This window comes from Pseudophryne corroboree, chromosome 8, assembly GCF_028390025.1.
Source record: "Pseudophryne corroboree isolate aPseCor3 chromosome 8, aPseCor3.hap2, whole genome shotgun sequence".
Lineage (NCBI taxonomy): Eukaryota > Metazoa > Chordata > Amphibia > Anura > Myobatrachidae > Pseudophryne > Pseudophryne corroboree.
The window spans coordinates 296451253-296475037 of record NC_086451.1 but is presented as its reverse complement, the minus strand read 5'-3'; the positions used below and the strand labels follow the sequence as shown (position 1 = coordinate 296475037).

The 23785-nt window shown below is 46.3% G+C and overlaps 1 protein-coding gene across 2 annotated transcripts in view; it reads left to right on the top strand.

Moving 5' to 3' along the window:
- The window catches only part of TRPC5 (transient receptor potential cation channel subfamily C member 5), an 829680-nt gene that overhangs the window by 469660 nt on the left and 336235 nt on the right, over nt 1–23785 (top strand). For both annotated transcript variants that reach the window (XM_063937327.1, XM_063937328.1), the window contains one exon: nt 7275–7796. In XM_063937327.1, coding sequence (XP_063793397.1) covers nt 7275–7796 — 522 coding nt within the window. The remainder of the gene's footprint in view (nt 1–7274; nt 7797–23785) is intronic.

Below are 23785 nucleotides of genomic sequence, written 5' to 3'. Positions count from 1 at the left end.
ATATGTATAGTACACAGTATTTCCATCGGACGCAGTGCCCTATAATCCGCAGCTTGATTGACAGGCTGCATCTGTCTGGGAGCGGGTAGGGGGCGGCGATGGGAAGCATTACTCAAAATGGAGGCGTCTCCTCTTGTGGGAGAGCCGAGGCCTGTGTCTGCGTTTTCCGATGCAAACTTCCTGGTCTCTGCAGCATGAATTCCCTGGCCATCCTGAGTAAGCTGAGCTTACTCAGATGGCCGATGTTGTTCATGCAGTGTGATCCGATGCTTTATCTTTGGACGCAGGATAACACAACATGGAGGAGACGTCTATTAACACAAGACGCCTCCTGAAGCATTAGCATAGCTTTCTAACTGCGTACATCTCTGAATAAGGCACAGTGATGCTTGTTGTGTATCTACAGTAAATGAGATATTCACAGTGGATGTATTAAAAATGTGTGATTTTTTGGAAATTTAAAAAAATTGGGAAGCTGTGGACCGTGTTTTGGGCAGATCAAGGGCTCCTGGCAGTTTATATCTACCAGTGCACTACACTGAATGATGGCTTGTTTTGATCAATGTCACTTTTTAATGAATTTTCTGCTATTGCTGCTATTTTATTTTCCAAGAAAGCGCCGAACAGGATGTTGATTTGTTTGTGCCAGAAGATGCAGTTAATAGAAAATGGATTAAGTCAGAGGTCATTATATATTCGCTAAAATGCTGCTTACAGATGTCTAACTGTGTTACCACATACAGTATTTAGCGGAAAACCAAGAAGCTGAAGATCTCGGTTTATGCCTGTAAGTGCTTGGAAACCAGTCATAAGTGACTGCGAATAGGAAATGAGATCATTGCAAACCATTGCTTTAATGAAGTATAGGATTGCAGCCTAGAAGACAGTATATTACATAGTGTTCTATTTATATTAAGGTGAACACACTAGGAGTAAAAGGCTGGTCGCACTTATGGTATAAAATCAAATAATGTTTGTTTCTATAAAACATAAACATAATAAGCTGGGATTGTGTTTACATATCCTTTGGTTTTTATTATAACATTTTGTTCATAGTTAATGGGTGTAAAACATTTGTTATACTACAGTAGCAGTCAGCAGCTGCTGTGCACACTTGATGCTGGTACATGGCAATATAAATTTCCATGTGCCCTGATGTTGGATAACTTCATTCATAAATGTAAATTAGAGATGTGCGGCGAGCACTTTTCGTGTTTTGTGTTTTGGTTCTGGTTCCATGCTCGTGTTTTGGATCTGGATTGGTTTTGCCAAAATCACCCTTTCGTGTTTTGGTTTTGGATCTGGATGATTTTTGAAAAACACATAAAAACAGCTAAAATCACAGAATTTGAGGGTAATTTTGATCCTTCGGTATTATTAACCTCAATAGCATTCATTTCCAGTCTATTCTGAACACCTCACACCTCACAATATTGTTTTAGGTCAACAGGTTGCACCGAGGTGGCTGTATGACTAAGCTAAGCAACACAAGTGTGCAGCACAAACACCTGGCCCATCTAGGAGTGGCACTGCAGTGGCAGAAAGGATGGCAGTTTTAAAAAATAGGCCCCAAACAGCACATGATGCAAAGAAGTAAAAGAGGTGCACCAAGGTCGCTGGATGGCTAAGCTAAGCGACACAAGTGTGCGGCACAAACACCTGGCCCATCTAGGAGTGGCACTGCAATGGCAGACAGGATGGCACTTAAAAAAAAATAGTCCCCAAACAGCATATCATGCAAAGAAGTAAAAGAGGTGCAATGAGGTAGCTGTATGGCTAAGCTAAGCGATACAAGTGTGCGGCACAAACACCTGGCCCATCTAGGAGTGGCACTGCAGTGGCACAGTATGGCACTTAAAAAAAAAATAGTCCCCAAACAGCACATCATGCAAAGAAGTATAGGAGGTGCAATGAGATAGGTGTATGGCTAAGCTAAGCGACACAAGTGAGCGGCACAAACACCTGGCCCATCTAGGGTTGGTACTGCAGTCCCACTGCACTAATGGCGGATACTTGACGCACGTCTAACACCAACATAGCTGTCAAGGCCTCAGTTATCCGCTTTGCAACAGGATGACTGCTGTCATATTCATCTTCCTCGCAAAGGACTGTTTGACAGTCATTTGCTTAGTTGTACAAGTGGCCTTCCGACTTCCCCTCTGGGATGACAATCGACTCCCAGCAGCAACAACAGCAGCAGCAGCAGCAGCAGCAGGTGGCAGCGGTTCTTGATCTTTCCCTATTTTATCCTCCAAATTTTTGTTCTCCATTATTTTCCTGGAGCTATATAACAAAATGCAGCAAAGGTGAGCGTATTTCTACACCACACAGGGCAAACCCTGTAAAAATTATTTGTATTAAATATTAATAACCCCTTTATTTGGAGTAAATAATATACAGCACAGGAAAGCACCACTGAACTTATATACCACTGGACTGGACTTACACGGCAGTACCACTGGACTGGATTTATACGCCAGTACCACTGGATTTATACGGCAGTATCACTGAACATATACTGCAGAATCACTGGACTTATACAGCAGTATCACTGGACTTATACGGCAGTATCACTGGACTTATACAACAGTATCACTGGCTTTATACAGCAGTATCACTGGACTGGATTTATACAGCAGTACCACTGGACATATACGGCAGTATCACTGAATTTATATGGCAGTATCACTGGTCTTATGCAGCAGTATCACTGGACTGGATTTATATGCCAGTACCACTGGATTTATACGGCAGTATCACTGGAGTTATATGGCAACACCACTGGACATTTACGGCAGTGTATCATTGGACTGGATCTATACGCTAGTACCACTGGATTTATACGGCAGTACCACTGGACATATACGGCAGTATCACTGGAATTATATGGCAGTACCACTGGACATATACGGCAGTATCACTGGATTTATATGGCAGTACCACTGGACTTATATGGCAGTATCACTGGACTGGATTTATAAGCCAGTATCACTGGATTTATACGGCAGTATCACTGGATTTATACACCAGTACCACTGGAATTATATGACAATACCACTGGAATTATACAGCAGTATCACTGGAATTATACGCCAGTATCACTGGACTTATACGGCAGTACCACTGGACTGGTTTTATATGGCAGTACCACTGGATTGGATTTATACAGCAGTATCACTGGATTTATACGCCATTACCACTGGAATTATACGGCAGTATCACTGGAATTATAAAGCAGCAACACTGGACTTATATGGCAGCACCACTGGACTGGATTTATACAGCAGGATCACTGGATTTATACACCAGTATCACTGGACTTTTACGCTAGTACCACTGGAAATATACAGCAGTATCACTGGAATCATACGGCAGTACCACTAGAATTATACAGCAGTATCACTGGAATTATATGGCAGTACCACTGGACTTATACGGAAGTACCACTGGACTGGAATTATACGGCAGTATCACTGGAATTATACGGCAGTATCACTGGAATTATACGGTAGTATCACTGGATTTATGCAATAGTACCACTGGATTTATACGGCAGTACCACTGGATTTATACGGCAGTGTCACTGGATTTATACGGCAGTACCACTGGAAATATACAGCAGTACCATTGGAATTATACGGCAGTACTACTGGAATTATACGGCAGTATCACTGGAATTGTATGGCAGTACCACTGGACTTATACGGCAGTACCACTGGACTGGATTTTTACAGCAGTATCACTGGATTTATATACGGCAGTATCACTGGAATTATACGGCAGTACCACTGGATTTATATGGCAGTACTCCTGGACTGGATTTATACGGCAGTATCACTGGAGTTATACGCCAGTACCACTGCAATTATACGGCAGTATCACTGGAATTATATGGCAGTACCCCTGGATTTATACAGCAGTACCACTGGACTGGATTTATATGGCAGTATCACTGGATTTATACGCCAGTACCACTGGAATTATATGGCAGTATTACTGTAATTATTCGGCAGTATCACTGGAATTATACGGCAGTACCACTGGACTTATATGGAAGTACCACTGGACTGGATTTATACGGCAGTATCACTGGACTTATACGGCAGTGTCACTGGAATTATATGGCAGTATCACTGGAATTATACGGCAGTATCACTGGATTTATACGACAGTGCCACTGGATTTATACGGCAGTACCACTGGACATATACGGCAGTACCACTGGACATATACGGCAGTGTCACTGGATTTATACGGCAGTATCACTGGAATTATATGGCAGTACCACTGGACATATACGGCAGTATCACTGGAATTATATGGCAGTACCACTGGACATATACGGCAGTATCACTGGATTTATACGGCAGTACCGCTGGAAATTTACGGCAGTATCACTGGACATATACGGCAGTATCATTGGACATATACAGCAGCACAGGGACACCACCACTGTACTGATGCAGGACAACACAGTACCACTGCAATGGACTGGACTTATACAGCAGCACTGGATATATGGCAGCAGAGGATATCACCACTGTGACTGGACTGATGTAGCACAAGACACTACCACTGTACTGATGCAGGACACTTAGGACGGAGACACATCCTCTCGCTACACTCTCCAATGCCGGAGTGAAAATGGCGGTGATGCGCGGCTCCTTATATGGTATCAAAACCCTGCAAGAATCCAACAGCAGGATGATGACGTTTTGCCTCATTCTGGTTTCCGAGTCAGACGGGAAAACTCGAGCCTGACTCGAATCCGGGCTCTGGAAGTGAAGTTCGGGGCAGTTCGGTTCTCAGGTAACCGAACCCGATCATCTCTAATGTAAATAGGTTAATACTGTACAGCTGTAAAACTCTTTAAGGCATCCTTGCCTGCACTCCTGGAGCCTGAGGGAGGCACCTGTTCTTTCAGGTAGTTCCTTGCACCCTGGAAGAGTGGGAACCCATCCAGCATCCCAACCACTTCCTAGTAAAGTGGAGAGAATGCTATTGGTAATCCGTGGTCACCGAGGAGGGGATGGGGCCTAAAGATGCGATTCTATGGTCATCATGTTATTTAGCTCCACCTCCTATTCTATTTTGATCTAATTGTGGCATTTAATTGCAAGGGGGTGGGGCTTCATGTCACAACTAGTCCAGCCCCTCTCCCATCTCCACCTACTTGCATCTCCTCTCTGGGGTCTCCTGGAGAGGAAACTTCAATAGTACTTAAGTATGATTTAAATCTAACATTTGTTTATTTGCACAGTGCCTATTCAGATATTTGTTTTATGTGAATAGTTGTGTGTAGGTGACAGGTCCACTTCAAAATATGTATTTTTAGACACCTTGAGGCTAATGCAGAGTTGAATGCTAGTCCATTTCCAGTACGTATGACTGCTTTCGCTGTGTACAATCTCTCATACACTTACTTGTTTTAATCTTATGGGGGAGATGTACTAAACCCAGTGCCAGCCCAAGGCATAGGCAAACTAGGCAAATGCGATATGTGACATGCCTATATTCTGTGTGTGACTGCAGCTGTATCTGCATACTAAATGCTACGTTACAGTGTATTCCTGGAAATCACTGTAACATAGCATTTCACATGCAGATACAGTCACATTCGCACACAGAATATAGGCATGCTGCATATAATTTTAATCAGCAGAAGCTGCTTGTGCATCCTAGCCACATAGTAATGCAATTAGGATGCATTTTCGTCAAAAAAGGCGCCCAATGTTAGCAGAGGTGCCAGCTGACTCACGCCAGGCATCTCCAGCTGCATGGCGTATTGAGGCAAGATGTATGAGAACACACATGTATCCAAGCAGAAGCAGAGGTCACAGTGTTAGTGGCCATGTGAGTGCCGTGTGCGGGTGGGTTGGTTGTGCAGTAGTGTTCGGGATATGTGTAAGAGGCATTAACCACTTAACTGACAAATCTTTTCCCCAAAAACTCTCAGAAATTGTCATATTTTTTTTATTAGTCAGTTAGGTGAAGAATGTGTATTGAACATCAAATAAAATGATTTTAGTTTAAAAAAATGTCTTTTTGAGATTTGGGAAAAAAATTTTTTTTTCCAAACATCGGAAAATCGGTCGTGATCATCGGAAGATTGTGACCATCGGAAACATTGCGGCTTTCAATTTGAAAGCTGGGACAGCCTCCAGGTATACAAGGGGAGCTTGGGGGGGGGGGGGGGGGGGGGGTTAAATTACACTTCCCCAGCGGCTGCTATTGTCTGCAGCCGCTGGAGGGGGGATCCTGCCGTGCTGACCGATCAGCAGTGAACAGGAATCAGTAGGGGAGGGTGTAGAAAGGCAGCAGCGGAGGGATGTTTCCCTTCCCTGCTGCTGCTATTACTGTTTATCTGACTGGTCGCATCCTGTGCCAGGCAAGTGGTTAATAAAGGTTGGCATAATGTGTGAGGTACATTATGTTTATAAAGACATTAATAATGTGTGTCCTATGTGTAAGGGGCATTACTGTGTAGTATTATGTGTATAAAGGCATTACTAATGTGTGGCATTATGTGTATAAGGTGCTTTACTGTGTGGCGTAACATATAGAAAGGGCACTACTGTGTGGTCTAATGCAAATAAAGAGCAATATGGTGTAGTGTTATGTGAATAAGTAGCAATTCAGTGTGATGTAATGTGAATAAGGGGCACGACTGTGAGGAATAACGTATATAAGATAAAGTAGTACAGTGTGATGTAACATGAATAAGGGAAACTATCGCATGATAAAATGTGGATAAAGTTGCACTACTGTGTGGCGGAATTTGATTTGGGGGTACTATTGTGGGGCCATGCCCTTTCCCAGCAAGAACACACCCCTTTTTGAGCTGTGTTCCAAATGTGTGTACTGTTCCTATTTAAAATATAGGGTGTAGGAGCACCAAAATGAGTACTGATATGGGTGAGGGGTGATGGTGCTGGGAAAGGGGCACAGGGTCAGAGGCGGAACTAGCGGCGATACGGGGGGCACCAGCCAAAATCTTGCCTAGGGCATCATATTGGTTAAGGTGGCTCTGACTAAACCTTGGAGAGAAATAAAATGGAGGGAGATAAGTACCTGATAATCAGCTCCTAACTACCATGCTACAGGCTTTGTTTGAAAATGACAGGAGCTGATTGGTTGGTAGTTCATTCCTCTCCACTTTATCACTCTCTAAGGCTTAGTACATCTGCCCCTATGTACCTGTACAGAATTACAGAATATGTTGGCATGTTTCCAAACAACATGTAGTAATTATGAAACTTTTGTTTTTTACCTAGGTACCAACATTAATGATGGACACGCAGTTTTCTGAATTCACACCAGATATTACACCAATTATGTTGGCAGCTCACACTAATAACTATGAAATTATAAAACTTTTAGTCCAAAGAAGGGTGACTATACCTCGCCCGCACCAGATACGTTGCAACTGTGTGGAATGTGTCTCCAGCTCAGAAGTTGATAGCCTCAGACACTCTAGGTCGAGACTCAACATCTACAAGGCTCTGGCCAGCCCCTCTTTGATTGCCTTATCCAGTGAGGACCCCATTCTGACAGCTTTCCGCCTTGGGTGGGAGCTGAAAGAACTCAGCAAAGTGGAGAATGAGTTCAAGGCAGAATATGAAGAACTGTCTCAGCAATGCAAGAGATTTGCCAAGGACTTGCTCGACCAAGCGCGGAGCTCTCGAGAACTGGAAATTATACTAAACCACAGGGATGACCAGAGTGAAGAGCTGGATCCTCAGAAGTGTCATGACCTTGCAAAGCTGAAGGTAGCAATAAAGTATCATCAGAAAGAGGTGAGTTCTATCTTACATACCGTGGGGTAAAAAAAAAATTGCCCCCTTCTTGATTTCTTCTAATTATGCATATTTGTCATATTATTGCTTCAGAATTGAACTAATTTGAATATGACAAAGACAACCTGAGTAAACACAAAATACAGTTTGTAAATAATAATTTTATTTATTGAGCGAAAAAAAGTTATCCAACACCTACTGTATATCACCCATGTGCAAAATGAATTACCCCCCTAAACTTAATAACTGGTTGTCCCACCTTTAGCAGAAACAACTGCAGCTAAAGACTTCTGATGGGATACGGTCAAGATCCCGCCGGACGGAATCCCGGCGGTCGGAATACACCGGGATCCCGACCGGCATAATCCCAACATATTATCCCTCTGTGGGTGTCCACGACACCCATAGAGGGAGAATAAATTAGTGTGCGTTGCGCTCGCCCCCCTGTCAGGATTGTGCCGGTCTGTATTCTGACCGCCGGGATTCCGTCCAGCAGTATCGCGTACTGATCCCCTTCTGATAACTGGAAATCAGTTGTTCACATCCCTGTGGAAGACTTTTGTCCCACTGTGCTTTGCAGACTTGCAGAGTCACATTGGGTGTTTTAAAGCCCTGCCAAAGCATCTCAATTGGAATCAAGTAAGGGCTTTGACTGAGTCACTCCAAAACCTTTTCTTTTGAGCCATTCAGTAATGTATTTGCTATTGTGATTTGCATCGTTGTCTTGTTTCGTAACCCAATCACACTTGAGTTTCAGATAACAGACTGATGATTGGACATTGGGGGTCATTCTGAGTTGATCGCTCTATAGCAGTTTTTAGCAGCCGTGCAAATGCTATGCCGCCGCCCACTGGGAGTGTATTTTAGCTTAGCAGAAGTGCGAAAGGTTGTATCGCAGAGTGCCTGCAATAATTTTTTGTGTAGTTTCAGAGTAGCTCAAAACCTACTCAGCGCTTGCGATCACTTCAGACTATTCAGTTCCGGATTTGACGTCACACACTCGCCCAGCCACCCCTGCATTTTCCCTGGCACGCCTGCGTTTTTCTGAACATTCCCTGAAAACGGTCAGTTGCCACCCAGAAATGCCCACTTCATGTCAATCACTCTGCGGCAACCAGTGCGACTGAAATGCATCGCTAGACCCTGTGCAAAACTGCATCGTTCGTTGTGCCTGTACATCGTGCGTGTGCATTGCGCCGCATGCGCAGAACTGCCCTTTTTTTGCCTGATCGCTGTGCTGCGAACAAATGCAGCTAGCGAATGACTCGGAATGACCACCCTTTTTCCTCATATTTTTTTGTTATAGGGCTGGATTCATGATTCCACTAATGATAGCAAATCCCCAAAGTCCTGATGCAGCAAAGCATCCCTGCACCATCAGACTACCATGTTTGACTGTTAGAATTATGTTCTTATTGTGGTATGCTGTGTTAGCGTTATGCCTAATGTCATGACACGCGTGTTTTCTAAATGTTCCATTTTTGTCTCATCAGTCCACAGAGCATTAGCCCAGTGTGCTTTTTAGTAATATGAGTTGAGCCTTTATGTTCCTCTTCGGTAGAAATTGTTTTAGCCTTGCCACTCTTCCATGGATACCATTTTTGCAGTCTTTCTTATCGTGAAATCATACGCCGTGATATTAACTGAGGCAGGCAAGGCCTACAGGACCTTAGACGTTTAACTAGGTTCTTTTGTGACTTCCTGATTGAGTCATTGATGTGTTGTTGAAGGAATTTTGGTAGGCTAGCCGTTTTTGGTAACATTCCTTACTGTTCCAAGTTTTCTCCATTTGGATATAATAGCTCTCACTGTGATTCACTGGAATCCCAGAGCCTTAGACATGGCTTTGTAACCCTTTCCTGATATTTCAATAACGTTCTTCCTCATCTGTTTTGGAATTTCTTCTGATTACAGCATAGTGTGCTGCTTGTTGAGACCTTTTAGCCAACTTCACATTGCAGGAAAAGTTCTTTTTAAGGGATGTTTTAGATTCAACAGGTCTGGCAGTAACCAAACCTGATTGTGTCTAAACTAATTGAACCCAATGACAAATTTGGTTTAGTTCATTAGTTGGATGTGTAACTAATACCACTTTTAGACATAAGCCCCAGGAAATACATGGATATGAACCTGAGAAATTCCCGGGTTTTAGTCTGAAACCAAGGTCATGGGTAATTCAGACCTGATCGCTCGCTAGCATTTTTTGCAGCGCTGCGATCAGGTCAGAACTGTGCATGCGTATGCACCGCAATGCAAAGGCGTGTCGCTCAGGTACAAAGCGGATTGTTGCTGTGTGATGGGTTTTATGAAGAATCCATTCGCACAGCAGATCGCAAGAAGATTGACAGAAAGAAGGTGTTTGTGGGTGTCAACTGACAGTTTTCTGGAAGTGTTTGGAAAAACGCAGGCGTGTCCAATCATTTGCAGGGCGGGTGTCTGACGTCAAATCCAGTCCCGGACAGGCTGAAGTGATCGCAGTGGCTGAGTAAGTCCTGGGCTACTCAGAAACTGCAAAAGATCTTTTTGTACTGCTCAGCTGCACAAGCGTTCGCACACTTGCACAGCTAAAATACACTCCCCTGTAGGCGGCGACTATCTGATCGCAGCGCTGTAAAAAAAAACCTAGCGAGCGATCAGGTCTGAATTACCCCCTTGTAGCATAGCTCCGCCCCTTACACCCGCAAAGCCCCACCCTAGGCTGTGATTGGCCTGTGGGTCAGTCACTGATATACTGTAATAGGGATGACCATCGATGAGTGGAACCATCAATGGTCTCCCATATCATAGTTGGTGACCATCGATGGCCACTCACAGTTTCGCCATCGATGGCAACCAGGGGCATAACTACTGTAGAACTTTGAAGGCCCCATAGCAAAATCCTGAAAGGCCCTCCCCACCATTGTCACTACAATGCTGCTTAGGGGAGCAGGAGAGAGAGAGTGAGGGGAGTGGGAGAGAGACAATGAGTTTGTCAGGGGGAGAAAGAGAGAGAGGAGCAAGAAAGAGGGGGAGAGCGAGAGAGAGGGGGGTTTCATGGAAGTAGAGGGAATAAGAGAAATAGAGAAATGAGCAAGAAAGAGGGTGTAAGGGAAAAAGAGAAAAAAGGGTGAGAGGGAAAGAGAGAGAGGGGGCCAGAGGGAGAGAGTGTGTAAGGGAGGGAGGGAGAGCAAAGGAGAGGGGGAGCAAGAAAGAGTGAGAGTGTCAGGCAGAGAGAGACAGGAAGAGAGATAATGAGATAGAGAGAGAGAGAGACACACACACACTATCAGGGAGGGTGAGACAGTGCCAGTGAGAGAGACAATGTCAGGGGGAAAGAGAGAGAGAGAGACAGTGTCAGGCAGAGAGGGAGGTAGAGACAGTGCCAGGCAGAGAGGGAGAAAGAGACAGTATCAGGAAGAGAGAGAGAAAGAGAAGGAGAAAGTGCCAGTGCCAGGGAGAGAGACAGTGTCAGGGATGGACAGAGAGACCGTGTCAGTGAGAGAGAGAGAAAAAGAGAGAGAACGGTAGGCAGACATTGTCAGGGGGAGAGGGAGAGAGTGCCAGAGAGATAGTGTTAGGGAGAGACAGTCTCAGGGAGAGAGTGTGTCAGGGGGAGAGAATGAGAGAGATAGTGTCAGCGAGGACGAGAGAGAGGCAGTGTCAGGGAGAGAGACAGTGTCAGAGCATGAAAGAGAGAGGGTGAGACAGTGCCAGAGAGAGAGACAGTGCCAGAGAGAGAGACAGTGTCAAGGAGAGAGACAGTGTCAAGGAGAGAGACAGTGTCAAGAGAGAGACAGTGTCAGAGAGAGGGAGAGAGTGTCAGGGAGAGAGAGAAAGAGAGAGAGGGAGAGACAGTGACAGAGTGTTAGGGAGACAGTGTCAGGAAGGAGACTGCCTGGTAGGGCCTCCCAGTCCCCACCCCCCCGCCTGTCACGGTAGCAGGGGGTGCTCTTAGTGGCAGCCATTTATCCCATGGGCGGGGGTGAAGGGGGAGCGGCAGGCATCAGAGTTACCCAGTGGCAGGGTGCAAGGGGGAGCAGCGGGCCCTGGGAGCAGCCCGGGGCCCACAGCAGCTGCACTCCTGCACCCATGGTAGTTACGCCACTGATGGCAATCATCAATGGCGAACACGCCGATGGCCATCCCTACGCCACAATCCCGGAGCCACTGTTCTCCTGCAGTAACTGCCAGCAGCGCTCCCTGCAGACCGACATCATGGTAATAGATACACCATGGGCCTCTCAGCTATTATTGAGGTACCACACTTGGAATGCCCCTAGGCATTCCAAATGGCCTAGGCAATTGTCAAGTTTGCCTATGGCTATGGCTGGCTCTGCCTACCGTCATCACAGATCCAGGTGCTGGTTCAGAAGTCTCAGAATGGGCAATGGATCTCCTCTGAAGATGTTGACTCTGGCCTGACCACACCTACAAAACTGTCTTGGTCGCCGCATCCGCCCCTAAACGGCTGCAGCATGTCGATCATCCCACCCGCAAACGGCTACATCATGGGGGCACAGAATGCGACCACCCAGGAGCTGTTCTGCACCCAAAATCGTAGTTGAACACAAACCATAGGCTCATTGCCTGCTGATTCATTGATTTCTGGTGATAACTATTCCTTTTGAAACACAGGTGTCTCCGTGGGTGCTGGGTCTAATATTTAGGAGATGCACTATGCATCTATGGAGAATAACATTTTTCATAATGCTGAGTGATATTATCTGGTGATCAAAGGTGATCACAAGACAGTAGCTGCTAAGAGGCCACATAATGTAAAAGAGGGAATATGTGCAATTATGGGTGTGAGAGAACATATAGTGCCCTCCCGCCTTTAAACTGAAAAGGTATGTTTTTGAAGCGCAGGTTAATATTTTCCGGTGATCACGTCTGATCCTCAGACAGTAGCTACTGGTGGATTGCATAATTTGAAAGAAGGAACTCCTTTTCCGAATGTGGATGTCTCTGAATGGAATACATATGATATCCTGATGGATGGAATGCCAGGAGTCATATGACTGACCCTAACCTTCCCTTCCCACAGTCTAACCCTAACCTACTCCCCCTTCCCCCCAGCAGCCTAACCCTAACTTTTACCCGTGGTGCTTAAACCTAACACACACACCCCCTCCCCGCAGCCTACCGCTAACCCTCCCTTCCCCGCAGCCTACCGCTAACCCTCCCTTCCCCGTAGCCTAACCCAAACCATCCCTTCCCCGCAGCCTAAACCTAAACCCACCACCTGGCCTACCAATTAGTCCTGGCAGAGGTCGATCGGGATTCCAGCATTCAGGACCCCAGCACTGGCATTTAGATCCATGTCTGCAGTCTGATCAGTGCCAACTGCCGGGATACCCAATGCCAGTATCATGAACAGATCCAGTCTGAATCAATGGAAATCAGGTTTGCGGCAGATCTTCCCCAAACCCCAGACTCCATCATTTTTCTGTACTGTAGTGGTTCCTGTCTGGTGACCACACTGATTGCTAGACACTAGCTTTTCTGGGGTACCCAGTATAATTATTGACAGTAACCATGCCACGTTCATTATGTTGACACCACAATGTCGACATTAGAACATGGTTCAAACTGTCAACAGGTAGCAGGTCGACATCCTCAAACTGTAGGCAGATTCTCAACATCTGAAATGTTGCAATGTGATATGTTGACATTATCAGCATCCCTCTTTACCCTGTGTCCCCCTGAGCTCCCCTCTCCCATCCTGTGCCCCTTTTCCCATGGGGGTGGCCTGTTTCTGTCACTGGCCAGAGCGTCTCACTGACACAACATCAGCAACCGGTGAAGGCTCCTGCATAATGCCGAACCTGGGGGGATGCTCTGCCTGAAGAGTTCCTCACACTCTTGGCATTGGGGGAGGGGGGGGGGGCTGTCTCCCCCACCCTGAGCTATCCTACCCAATCCTGTATCACCTGAGCATCCCTCTTTACCTTGTGTCCCCCTGAGCTCCCATCCTGTGCCCCTTGAGCATACCTCCTTACAGGGGTGTTTTAACAGAGGAGGGAGCCCGTGTGCACCTCCCGGTGGGCACCCTCCTCTGTACATATCGCAGTAGTTTCCAGCATTGTGCCGGAGTCTACTGCGCTTGCACAAGTCTCCGGAAATATAGCGCCTGCCATGTACCGGAGACCAATTTGGATACTGTGTATGTTCGTGGCCATTTTGGCGGTGACTTTTACCGTGACTGCAGCACCGTACGCTGGACTCCAGAAAGGTAAGTATTAAAATTGGGTGCAGTGTGTGTGGTGTGGGCCCCCCTGGACCCAGAGGCCCATGTGCACCGCACACATTGCACCTAGAAACGCCTATGCCCCCTTACCCTATGCCCCCTGAGTATCCCCCCTTTACCATGTGTCCCCTTGAGCTTCCCTTCCCCCTTCCTGTGCCCCTTGAGCATCCCCCCTACTCTGTGCTCCCCTGCGCATCCCCCCTTACTCTGTGCCCCCTGAGTGTCCCTCCCCCCAAAATATTTGAAAGGCACCAAAATACTAGGTTGCAGTTAATACGGGCAGTGTCAGGACAGAGATAATACCCTTATCTGCTGCTCCACCTCCTCCACAGCCCTTCTCACCTGCCTTCAGGGCTCTCCTCACCCCAGCTCCAATCCCTACAGTGTATGGCTATTTACTGAGGGCTGGTCCCTCCTCTGGGGCCATCCCTGTGCCCTTCTCACCTCCAACTTCATATATCACTCACCTCTTCCCCTTCAGCTCCCCTTTGTCCTCCCACCTCCTTCCCTCATGGCACCCCCTGATTTCCCCCAATTCCAACCGGGTTCAGCTGAAAATGTACCTTGTAAAGCCTACGTGCCTTCCATGCACAGACTCTGCCTGGGTGTGAGCTATGAGTGGATCCTGTCTCTTCATCTTCTAGATAAAGTCACTCACGCTACAGTTATGTATTTTGGGCATATTTATTATACACATTTTGTGTGAAATTACCAGAAATATCAGGATACCCTTAAAATGTTGTTATCCCCTGAAAGTATTACAGGGGTCTGCAGCAGATATCAAATAAATCTGCTGTGCTTTCACTGTTTCCCATCACTGTCATCGGGCAGATGGTGTGGTCAGTAAGTCCAGCTGCCCTTGAGGGGGCAACATTCAGTGATTTAGGGGCGCCAAAACAAAATTGGATCTTGCACCTACCCCCCCCCCCCCCCCCCCCTTCATCCCTTCGCTCTTCCCAACAAAAAGGCTGTGGCGCACCCGAGCCTCATATAAAACACACCAGTCATACAGTAACAAAAGTAAAACATAGTGACTTTTATAACAGAATTCATGTGTAGACCATACTGCAACTTTAAAACCATCGTAATGCACTACAGCAGGAAATGTGCTAATCTTGTTTTTAGAACTACAAGCCCCACTATACCCTTGGTAGCCAATAGTAACCTGTGCCGAGCGCAGCAAGGCACCTTGCCTGAAGCATGGCGAGCGAAGCAAGCCATGCGAGGGGACACGGTGCACTAATTGGGGTTCCCCATCACTTTACAAAGAAAACTACACCCAAAAAGTAAAAAAACTCATGTCGACTTTTTTCCGTGTTGACCTAGTGATCATGTCAACCTAATGCATGTTGATCAATATTGGTCAACCTAATGACTGTTGACCTAAGTCTTGTTGACCTAATGAACCATACCCCCATATATACAGTACATTCTCAAAGAGGAACCCTACATACAGACAGAGTCTATGGCTCAGTCATTGTTAAACTTGCAGACCAGGGTTATGCTCGCATAGAATGTGTTGTGTGTTTTTGAAGTACGAGATCTCAAGATTCGCTAATAGTTACCAATTTTTAATTGAGCTGTTTCTTCCGTGCTATTTTTTATCCTTCATACACTGTCTGCATTCTGTTCTTTCCCCGGCTGTTTAATTCTCTGGTGTAAGATCAGGTAGCTCTTGAACCACAGCAGAAATTAGGAGCAGTTATGTGTCAAATAAATGCATGCTATGAATTTCATAACACTAACAGTGGCTAATTATTTATTTAGCAGACAGAAGGGACATAATTGTTATACATTTATGCATGGCACGCATAAAACATTAATCCAGACGAAAGAAAATCTCTTATTTCATAAAATGCATACCCATTTTCTCACTAGTAATAACAATTAACCCATTCATTGCTTTTGTCTAATAAAGACAAGTGGTATAAAGAGAATAGGGGGTATATAGTCTGCCATACTGGCAGTTACGCCCTTTTTATCAACCTGTGCTATGTGTGAGATTGCTGGCTGCATAATTATACTAATAGCTCATGACTGTGACATGATAACTGTGCCGAGCTGAAGGTCACAGTGAACAGTCATCAGGGACCATTATAAGTTCAGTGTGTGTTTAGAATAAATTTAAGATGAATATCGTACTGAACCAGCTAAAAGAAAATGACAGGAATACTACACTCAAATAAATACACTGGGGTAAATTTACTAAGGTGAAAGTTCTATTTAAGATGGGATGTTGCCCATAGCAACCAATCAGATTCCAGGTACTATATTCTATAAGGTTCCAGATAAATGAGAAGTGGAATCTGATTGGTTGATATGGGCAACATCACATCTTAAATAGAACTCCCATCTTAGTAAATTTACCCCATTGGATTAGTCACATTGCAACACACAATTACAACATTTGTGTCATAGTATTTACCATGAAGGTAAACACTGTACAATGCTCAGTGTTACTGTGACCTCACATTCCACTGCAGTGCTATTAAAAATAGAGCACTACTTCCCCACCCCTGACAGACAGCTGAAGCCAGGGCCATCTTAAGGTGTAGTGTAGGCAACACTGGGCAGCTGCCCAGAACCCCACAATTCTAGGGGCCTTTGAGCAGGGGCTCTCTGGTGGTCACACAATCAGAGCGACGAGGCAGCATTCTCTACCTGCCTCGCAGCCTGCAGTCAGACAGTGAATGGCTGTCAGTGTTGATTGGTGGATGCCATCCACAAACAGCCATTCACTGTATGGAAGCACGTGGAGAGACAGCGCCGGACCTCAGGAGGGTAGTGTCGGACTGGGGCATGAAGGGCCCACCGGGGAATGCAGTGGTAGGGTTGCAATTTTAGGGTGTGGCTAGTCTCCAAAGAGGGTGTGGCCAACCACCACATTGGTTTGCCTAATCATCAGAAAGTTCATGGTGTGCGCCCCTTAATAGATATATCTAGTAAATACTACTAGTGCATGCATGTATGATATTGTACCAGGTTAATAACAGCAATGCACTGTAGAGAATACACCATAGTCCTGTGCAGTATAATGTAACATATGTTTGTATAAATCAAGTACAGATTCTGAAACCTGTTGATAAGAGGACCAAGGGGTCCCCCTAGCAGTGGGGCCCACTGAGGTTTTTCCCCTGCACCCCTTTGGGCCAGTCCAACCCTGCAGGAGGGGCATGTAATTGGTTCCTGTGACTGGGTACTAGGGGCCCCAGTGCATTGCTTTGCCCAGGGTCTACAATGCTGTTAAGACGACACTGGCTGAAGCTCATCCCACATATTCAGAACAGTGCCCATATAAAATCTAATACAGTCCTATGGAACATTTAGGGTTGCATTTATCAGAAAGAAGGTTTTCGTGGGCACAATGGCTTAGTTTCACTTCACCCAGTCTATCAATGAGGTTACTACCCATGCCAAGGTCAAGATACTTTCCATGCTTTTGCTTGGGGGAAGTATATCTGTAATTAGTTGTTGTGATACCTGTTTTAAAGGTTGCATTACAAGTCCAGAAGTATTAGAAAAAAACATTATTCTTGGAATAATGCTTTTTGTTTTCTTTTTCATTTTTTTTTTTAACGTTATAGTGAATACATTATATTTATTTATTTATTTCTCAAGAAAAAATAATTAATATAAGTCAAAAAAAGTCATGCTATACGTTATGTATATATAATGTTTTTCTTGTGTGTATTTGTGAATGCGGGACTCAGGAAAGGTAAGTAATAAACATGGGTGCAGTGTGGGCCCCCCATTAGAAATGCCAATGCCCCCGAGGCACTTATCTGGGATTTGTTTTCACCACAAAGTACCCGGTTGACGCTGGAATCTGGGACTTAACACATGAAGTTAATGGCTGTTAACCAGCCTTTCAGGAGAAGTTGGGAGGCTACTTGAATATTCCCCTCATACTGTATATTTCTTGTATGCAGTTTGTAAAAGGAGATTTATGGTAGACTTACCATAGTTAAATCTCTTTCTGTGAGGAACACTGGATTCCACAGGGTATAACATCGGGGTGTAGAGTCGGATCTTGATCCAAGGCACCAACAGCCTAAAGCTTTGACTGTTCCCAGGATGCATTGCACCGCCTCCTCTATAGCTCCGCCTCCAGGCACTGAAGCTTTTGTTAACCAGTCCAATGCAGTAGCAGGTAAAAGAGACGGCAGATGTTAGTCACATAGAACCACATTCTCACGACAGGAGAATCGACCAGCGGCTAATGCCATACAAACCCAAAGAAGCTAAGTGCGTCAGGAAGGACGCCCTGTGGAATCCAGTGTACCTCACAGAAAGAGATTTCACTATGGTAAGTCTACCATAAATCTCCTTTTCTGCAGCGGGGTACACTGGTATTCCACAGGGACTAACATCGGGGATGGCCTAAAGCAGTTCCTCATGGGAGGGGACGCACTGTAGCGGGTACAAGAACTTGGCGTCCAAAGGAAGCATCCTGGGAGGCGGAAGTATCGAAGGCAAAGAACCTGATGAACGTGTTCACAGAGGACCACGAAGCCGCCTTGCACAATTGTTCAGCGTAAGCACCTCGGCAGGCCACCCAAGAAGGTCCAACAGACCGAGTAGAATGGGCATTGATAGCAGCAGGAGCTGGGAGACCAGCCTGCGCATAGGCTTGTGCAATCACCATTCTAATCCATCTGGCCAAGGTCTGCTTATTCACAGGCCAGCCATGTTTGTGAAAACCAAAAAGTACAAAAAGGGTATCTGACCTTCGGAGGGAGGCAGTCCTCTCTACTAAAATACGGAGAGCCCGTACCACGTCCAAAGACCGCTCTTTGGAGGACAAACCAGAAGAGATAATAACCGGAAAACACAATCTCTTGGTTAAGATGAAAAGATGATACCACCTTAGGTAGATAACCATGGCGAGTTCGAAGAACTGCCCGGTCACGGTGAAAAATCAGAAAGGGTGGACGACAGGACAAAGCGCCTAAGTCCGACACCCTCCTAGCAGAGGCAATAGCCAATAAAAACACGACCTTAAGTGTAAGACATTTAAGATCCACAGACTCAAGAGGTTCGAATGGAAACTCTTGCAGGGCATTTAAGACAACAGACAGATCCCATGGAGCCACAGGAGGGACATAGTTAGGCTGAATCCTTAAAACACCCTGAGTGAAAGTATGAACGTCAGGAATAGACGCAATTTTCCTCTGAAACCACACAAGGCAGATATATGAACCTTGAGGGAAGCCAGACGAAAGCCTAAATCTAGGCTTTGTTGCAGAAAAGCCAAAAGCCTAGAAGTTCTGAATGAATAGGCATCATAATTCTTAGCAGCACACCGTGTGAAATAAGAATTCCAGACCCTGTAATAAATCCGTGCAGAAGCCGGTTTGCGGGCCTTCAACATAGTTTGAATAACCGCCTCAGTGAATCCCTTGGCCCTCAGGAATGAAGTTTCAAGAGCCACGCCATCAAAGCCAGTCAGTCCAGGTTTGGATAGACACAAGGGCCCTGAACGAGGAGGTCTGGGCGTTGAGGAAGTAGAAGAGGACGCTCTATCGATAGACCTTGCAGGTCTGAGAACCAATGCCATCTGAGCCACGCTGGAACGACTAGAATTAGTATTCCTTTTTCTTGCTTGAACTTCCGAAGTACCCTGGGCAGGAGTGACACTCGAGGGAACACGTATGGCAGCCGAAAGTTCCATGGAATTGCCAATGCATCCACAAACGCTGCTAAAGGATCCCTTGTCCTTGATCCGAAGACCGGAACCTTGTGATTGTGTTTAGACGCCATCAGGTCTACGTCTGGTAGGCCCCACTTGTCCACTAGGAGTTGAAAGACTTCCGGATGAAGACTCCACTCTCTGGCGTGAACGTCCTGATGACTGAGGAAATCCGCTTCCCAGTTGAGGACTCCGGGGATGAACATTGCCGATATTGCTGGCAAATGGCGTTCCGCCCTTCTGAGGATTTTTGATACTTCCATCATTGCCATGCGGCTTTGAGTGCCGCCTTGATAATTTATGTACGCCACCGTGGTGGCGTTGTCTGATTGTACTTGAACAGGCCTGTTCTGTACTAGAGACAGGGCCAGTGTCAACGCATTGAACACCGCCCACAATTCTAGAATGTTTATCGGGAGGAGAGACTCCTCCCTGGTCCATGACCCTGGAGAGAGTGTTGCTCCAACACCGTGCCCCAACCCCGCAGACTGGCATCCGTTCTCAGGAAGACCCAGTTGGAGATCCAGAAGGGATGGCCCCTGCTCAGCTGTTGTTCCTGTAGCCATCAGCTCAGTGACAGACGAACCTCCGGAGTCTAGGAAATCATTTGAGACCTGATCCGATGAGGCAGGCCATCCCACTTGGAAAGAATTAACCTCTGCAGAGGGTGGGAATGAAATTAAGCATACTCTACCATGTCGAAAGCCAACACCATGAGGCCTAGTACTTGCATCACCGAGTGTATAGGCACTCTTGGGCGAGAGAGGAAATATCTGATCCTGTCCTGAAGTTTCAGGATTTTCTCTGGAGACAAAAACAATTGTTGGTTGTGTGTGTCCAGTAGTGCACCCAGGTGCCCATGCTCTGAGCAGGGACCAGCGAGGACTTTTTCCAGTTGATGAGCCACCGTGGGCTTGTAGGAATTGGACCATCAGTTCCAGATGACTGAGGAGAACCTCTTGGGAGTTCACCAGGATCAGCAAGTCGTCCAGATACGACAGGATCCTGATACCCTGACGGTGGAGAAGAGCCGTCATCACTGCCATGACCTTGGTGAAGATCCAATCCAAAAGGCAGTGCCTGGAATTGATCATGTAGTTTGCCAATAGCAAACCGCAGATATTGTTGATGCGACATGGCAATAGGTATGTGCAGGTAAGCATCCTGTATGTCCAGGGATACCATATAGTCTTCGAGTTCCATGGCCAGCACTATAGAGCGCAGAGTTTCCATATGGAATTTGGATACTCTCACAAACTTGTTCAATGATTTGAGGTTGAGTATAGGCCGGAAGGACCCATTTGGCTTCGGAACTAGAAACAAGGTCGAATAGTAACCCCTACCTCTCTGAGAGAGAGGTACCGGCACTATCACTCCTGTATCCAGGAGGGATTGTACAACCGAGTGTAGAGCTTGCGCCTTTAACGGATCCGCAGGGATAACCGTTGTGCAAAACTGGCGAGGGGGACGTCTCTTGAAAGAGATTGCGTACCCGTGAGAGACAACTTCCCGCACCCAGGTGTCTGAAGTGGTCTTTAACCAGGCCTGGGTGAACAGCAGTAGTCAGCCTCCCACCCTGGGGTCCCCAACTGGGAGGCCCGTCCCGTCATGCAGCAGGCTTGTCTTGTTTGGAAGCAGGCTGACGGGCGGCCCAGGATTGTTTAGATTTAGGCTTAGTGGTTTTGGAAGCACGACCCTGTCGCGGATACGCCTGACCCTTTGCTTTTCCTGGAGGTCGAAAGGAACGAAAGGTGGTACTCTTAGCCTTCGGAACAGAAGGATTAGTACTTTGGAGAAACGCAGTCTTGGCCGTCGCCAAGTCAGTCACAATCATGTTGAGATCCACCCCAAATAGGATGTCTCCCTTAAAAGGGAGCACCTCCAGGTCTCCTTGGAGTCCAGGTTCACCGTCCAGGACCTCAACCACATAATCCAATGAGCCAAGATAGACGTAGTAGATGCCTTGGCTGCCATTACACCTGCATCAGAGGCCCCCTCCTGAATATAGTGGGAGGTTGTGGTAATATAAGACAGATATTGTCTGGCAGTGTCAGAAAAATCCTGAGGCAGCTCATCCCCAATTGCCTGAACCCATGCTTCAATACCTTTCGCAGCCCAAGAGGCTGCCATAGTGGGTCTATGTACAGCGCCAGTAAGGGAGTAAATAGACTTCAGGCATCCCTCCACACGCTTATCCGTCGATTCCTTCAGTGAGGTGACAGTGGTGACAGGCAGAGTAGAAGATGGGCGACATAAGAGTCCACCGGCGGTGGAGTTCCCACTTGTTACTCAACTCTGCAGGGATAAGATAACGAGCTAGCATCTTTTTAGACAGGGAAAATTTATTTCCTGGAGACGATCAGGATTCTTGATGTATGTCAATTAAATGGTCAGAATGTGGTAAGACTACTTTAGCAACCTTCTGACATTTGAACTTATCAGGTTTCTTAGATGCAGTACGAGGCTCAATGTCATCATCTATTTGAAGAATTAGTTTAATAGCATCCACTAGGTCAGGAACATCAACCTGGGTTGTAGATTCCTCATCAGGAGCAATTGTATCAGTGTCTGATGGATCAGTACATTCCCCATCCTCATCGGAAGAATTATCCGAAATATTAGTGGATTGTGAGGAGGAAATGGCCCATTTAGATGACCCCTTGGTCCCAGAGGAGTGTGGGGTAGACTTTTGTCTAACCAAAGATTGATTTAATTGTTGTAATTGGGTAGACAGAGTATCTGCCCAGGGCAGGTCTTAACTACAAGGACAGTATGTGGCTGCAATGGCACAGGAGGTCCCACAGGGGGCGTAAGATGTGTCACAAGTGTAGTCCGCAGACTTGAGAACGCTGCCCAGTGTGGGTCCTGATTGGCCACAGGTGCTGCAGGTTGACTGGGTGTATGGTACTTAGCGCCTGAACCAGCAGCTAAAACTTCCCCCTCAGGTAAATCCATGGTGCCAGTACTGCAGGATGCAGAAGCATCCGCGGATTTCCCGCCCTGTGTAGCAGACATTATAAGGAATGTAGCCTTAGGGCGTAACAGTACAATATAGCCATACAAACACAATACCTGCAAATAACCCCCTATATTATGTGACAGTAAACACAGTACACAAAACAGAGGATTTAAGCAGTATGAGGTGACTGAAACACACGGTAAAAATACCCAATCATGTATTCTGTGTAACACTAACTATCTGTGTGTGTGTGTGTGTGTGTGTGTGTGTGTGTGTGTGTGTGTGTGTGTGTGTGTGTGTGTGTGTGTGTGTGTGTGTGACCCTGATGCACTTAGCCCCTCAGGGTACAGAATATAGTGATAGCAATATGTGATACAGGAGAATGGAATCCCACACAACAGCTACAGGCACACTCAGTCACATGTACAATGCAGAAGTTATTACATATAAACAATAAAACTGCACTGGACTAGTAACACTACATATAAATATGTATGAGTATAGATATAACAATGCAAAGTAGATACTGGATGTATATCACAGAATACTTGTACTAAATATTCAGATAGCAGTACACTATCTAAAATGGCATGTAGAATACTTAAGCGCCTGTAAATGCACAGTGCTGATGAGACAGGCGGCTTTACAGAGGAGATAGAGCCCTGCAGTCCCGGAGATCAGCCCAGCTAGTAGTGAAGATGGCGCCAAAATCTCGTCAGGGAGTGAGGGAGAGAGAAATGCAGCTCCAGGGCGGGAACACCAGCAGTAGATGGCGCCCGGAGCTGGGGGAGGGGCTACAGGTCAGCGCCTTATCCCCTATGCTGGGCCTCACCACCGGGTACTATGGAGCCTATATTAAATGGATTTTAGTAAATCTGACCTGTGCTCCCTGGCCTGGTGGATATAGTGGGCTCCCTGAGTAGTAAAGTGTTTATGCCAGCGGCACGGTTCATCTCCTGGGACCGTGACCGGACCGCGATTTTCGACGGGTCCCACCTGGGGGACCCTCTTACATCCTCCCTGATGTGCAGCCACGCGATCCAGGAGAGTGTCAGCGGTGTGTGCCTGAAGTCCGGTGCGCCTCCACTACAAGGACCCGGGAACCAGGCCGCGGG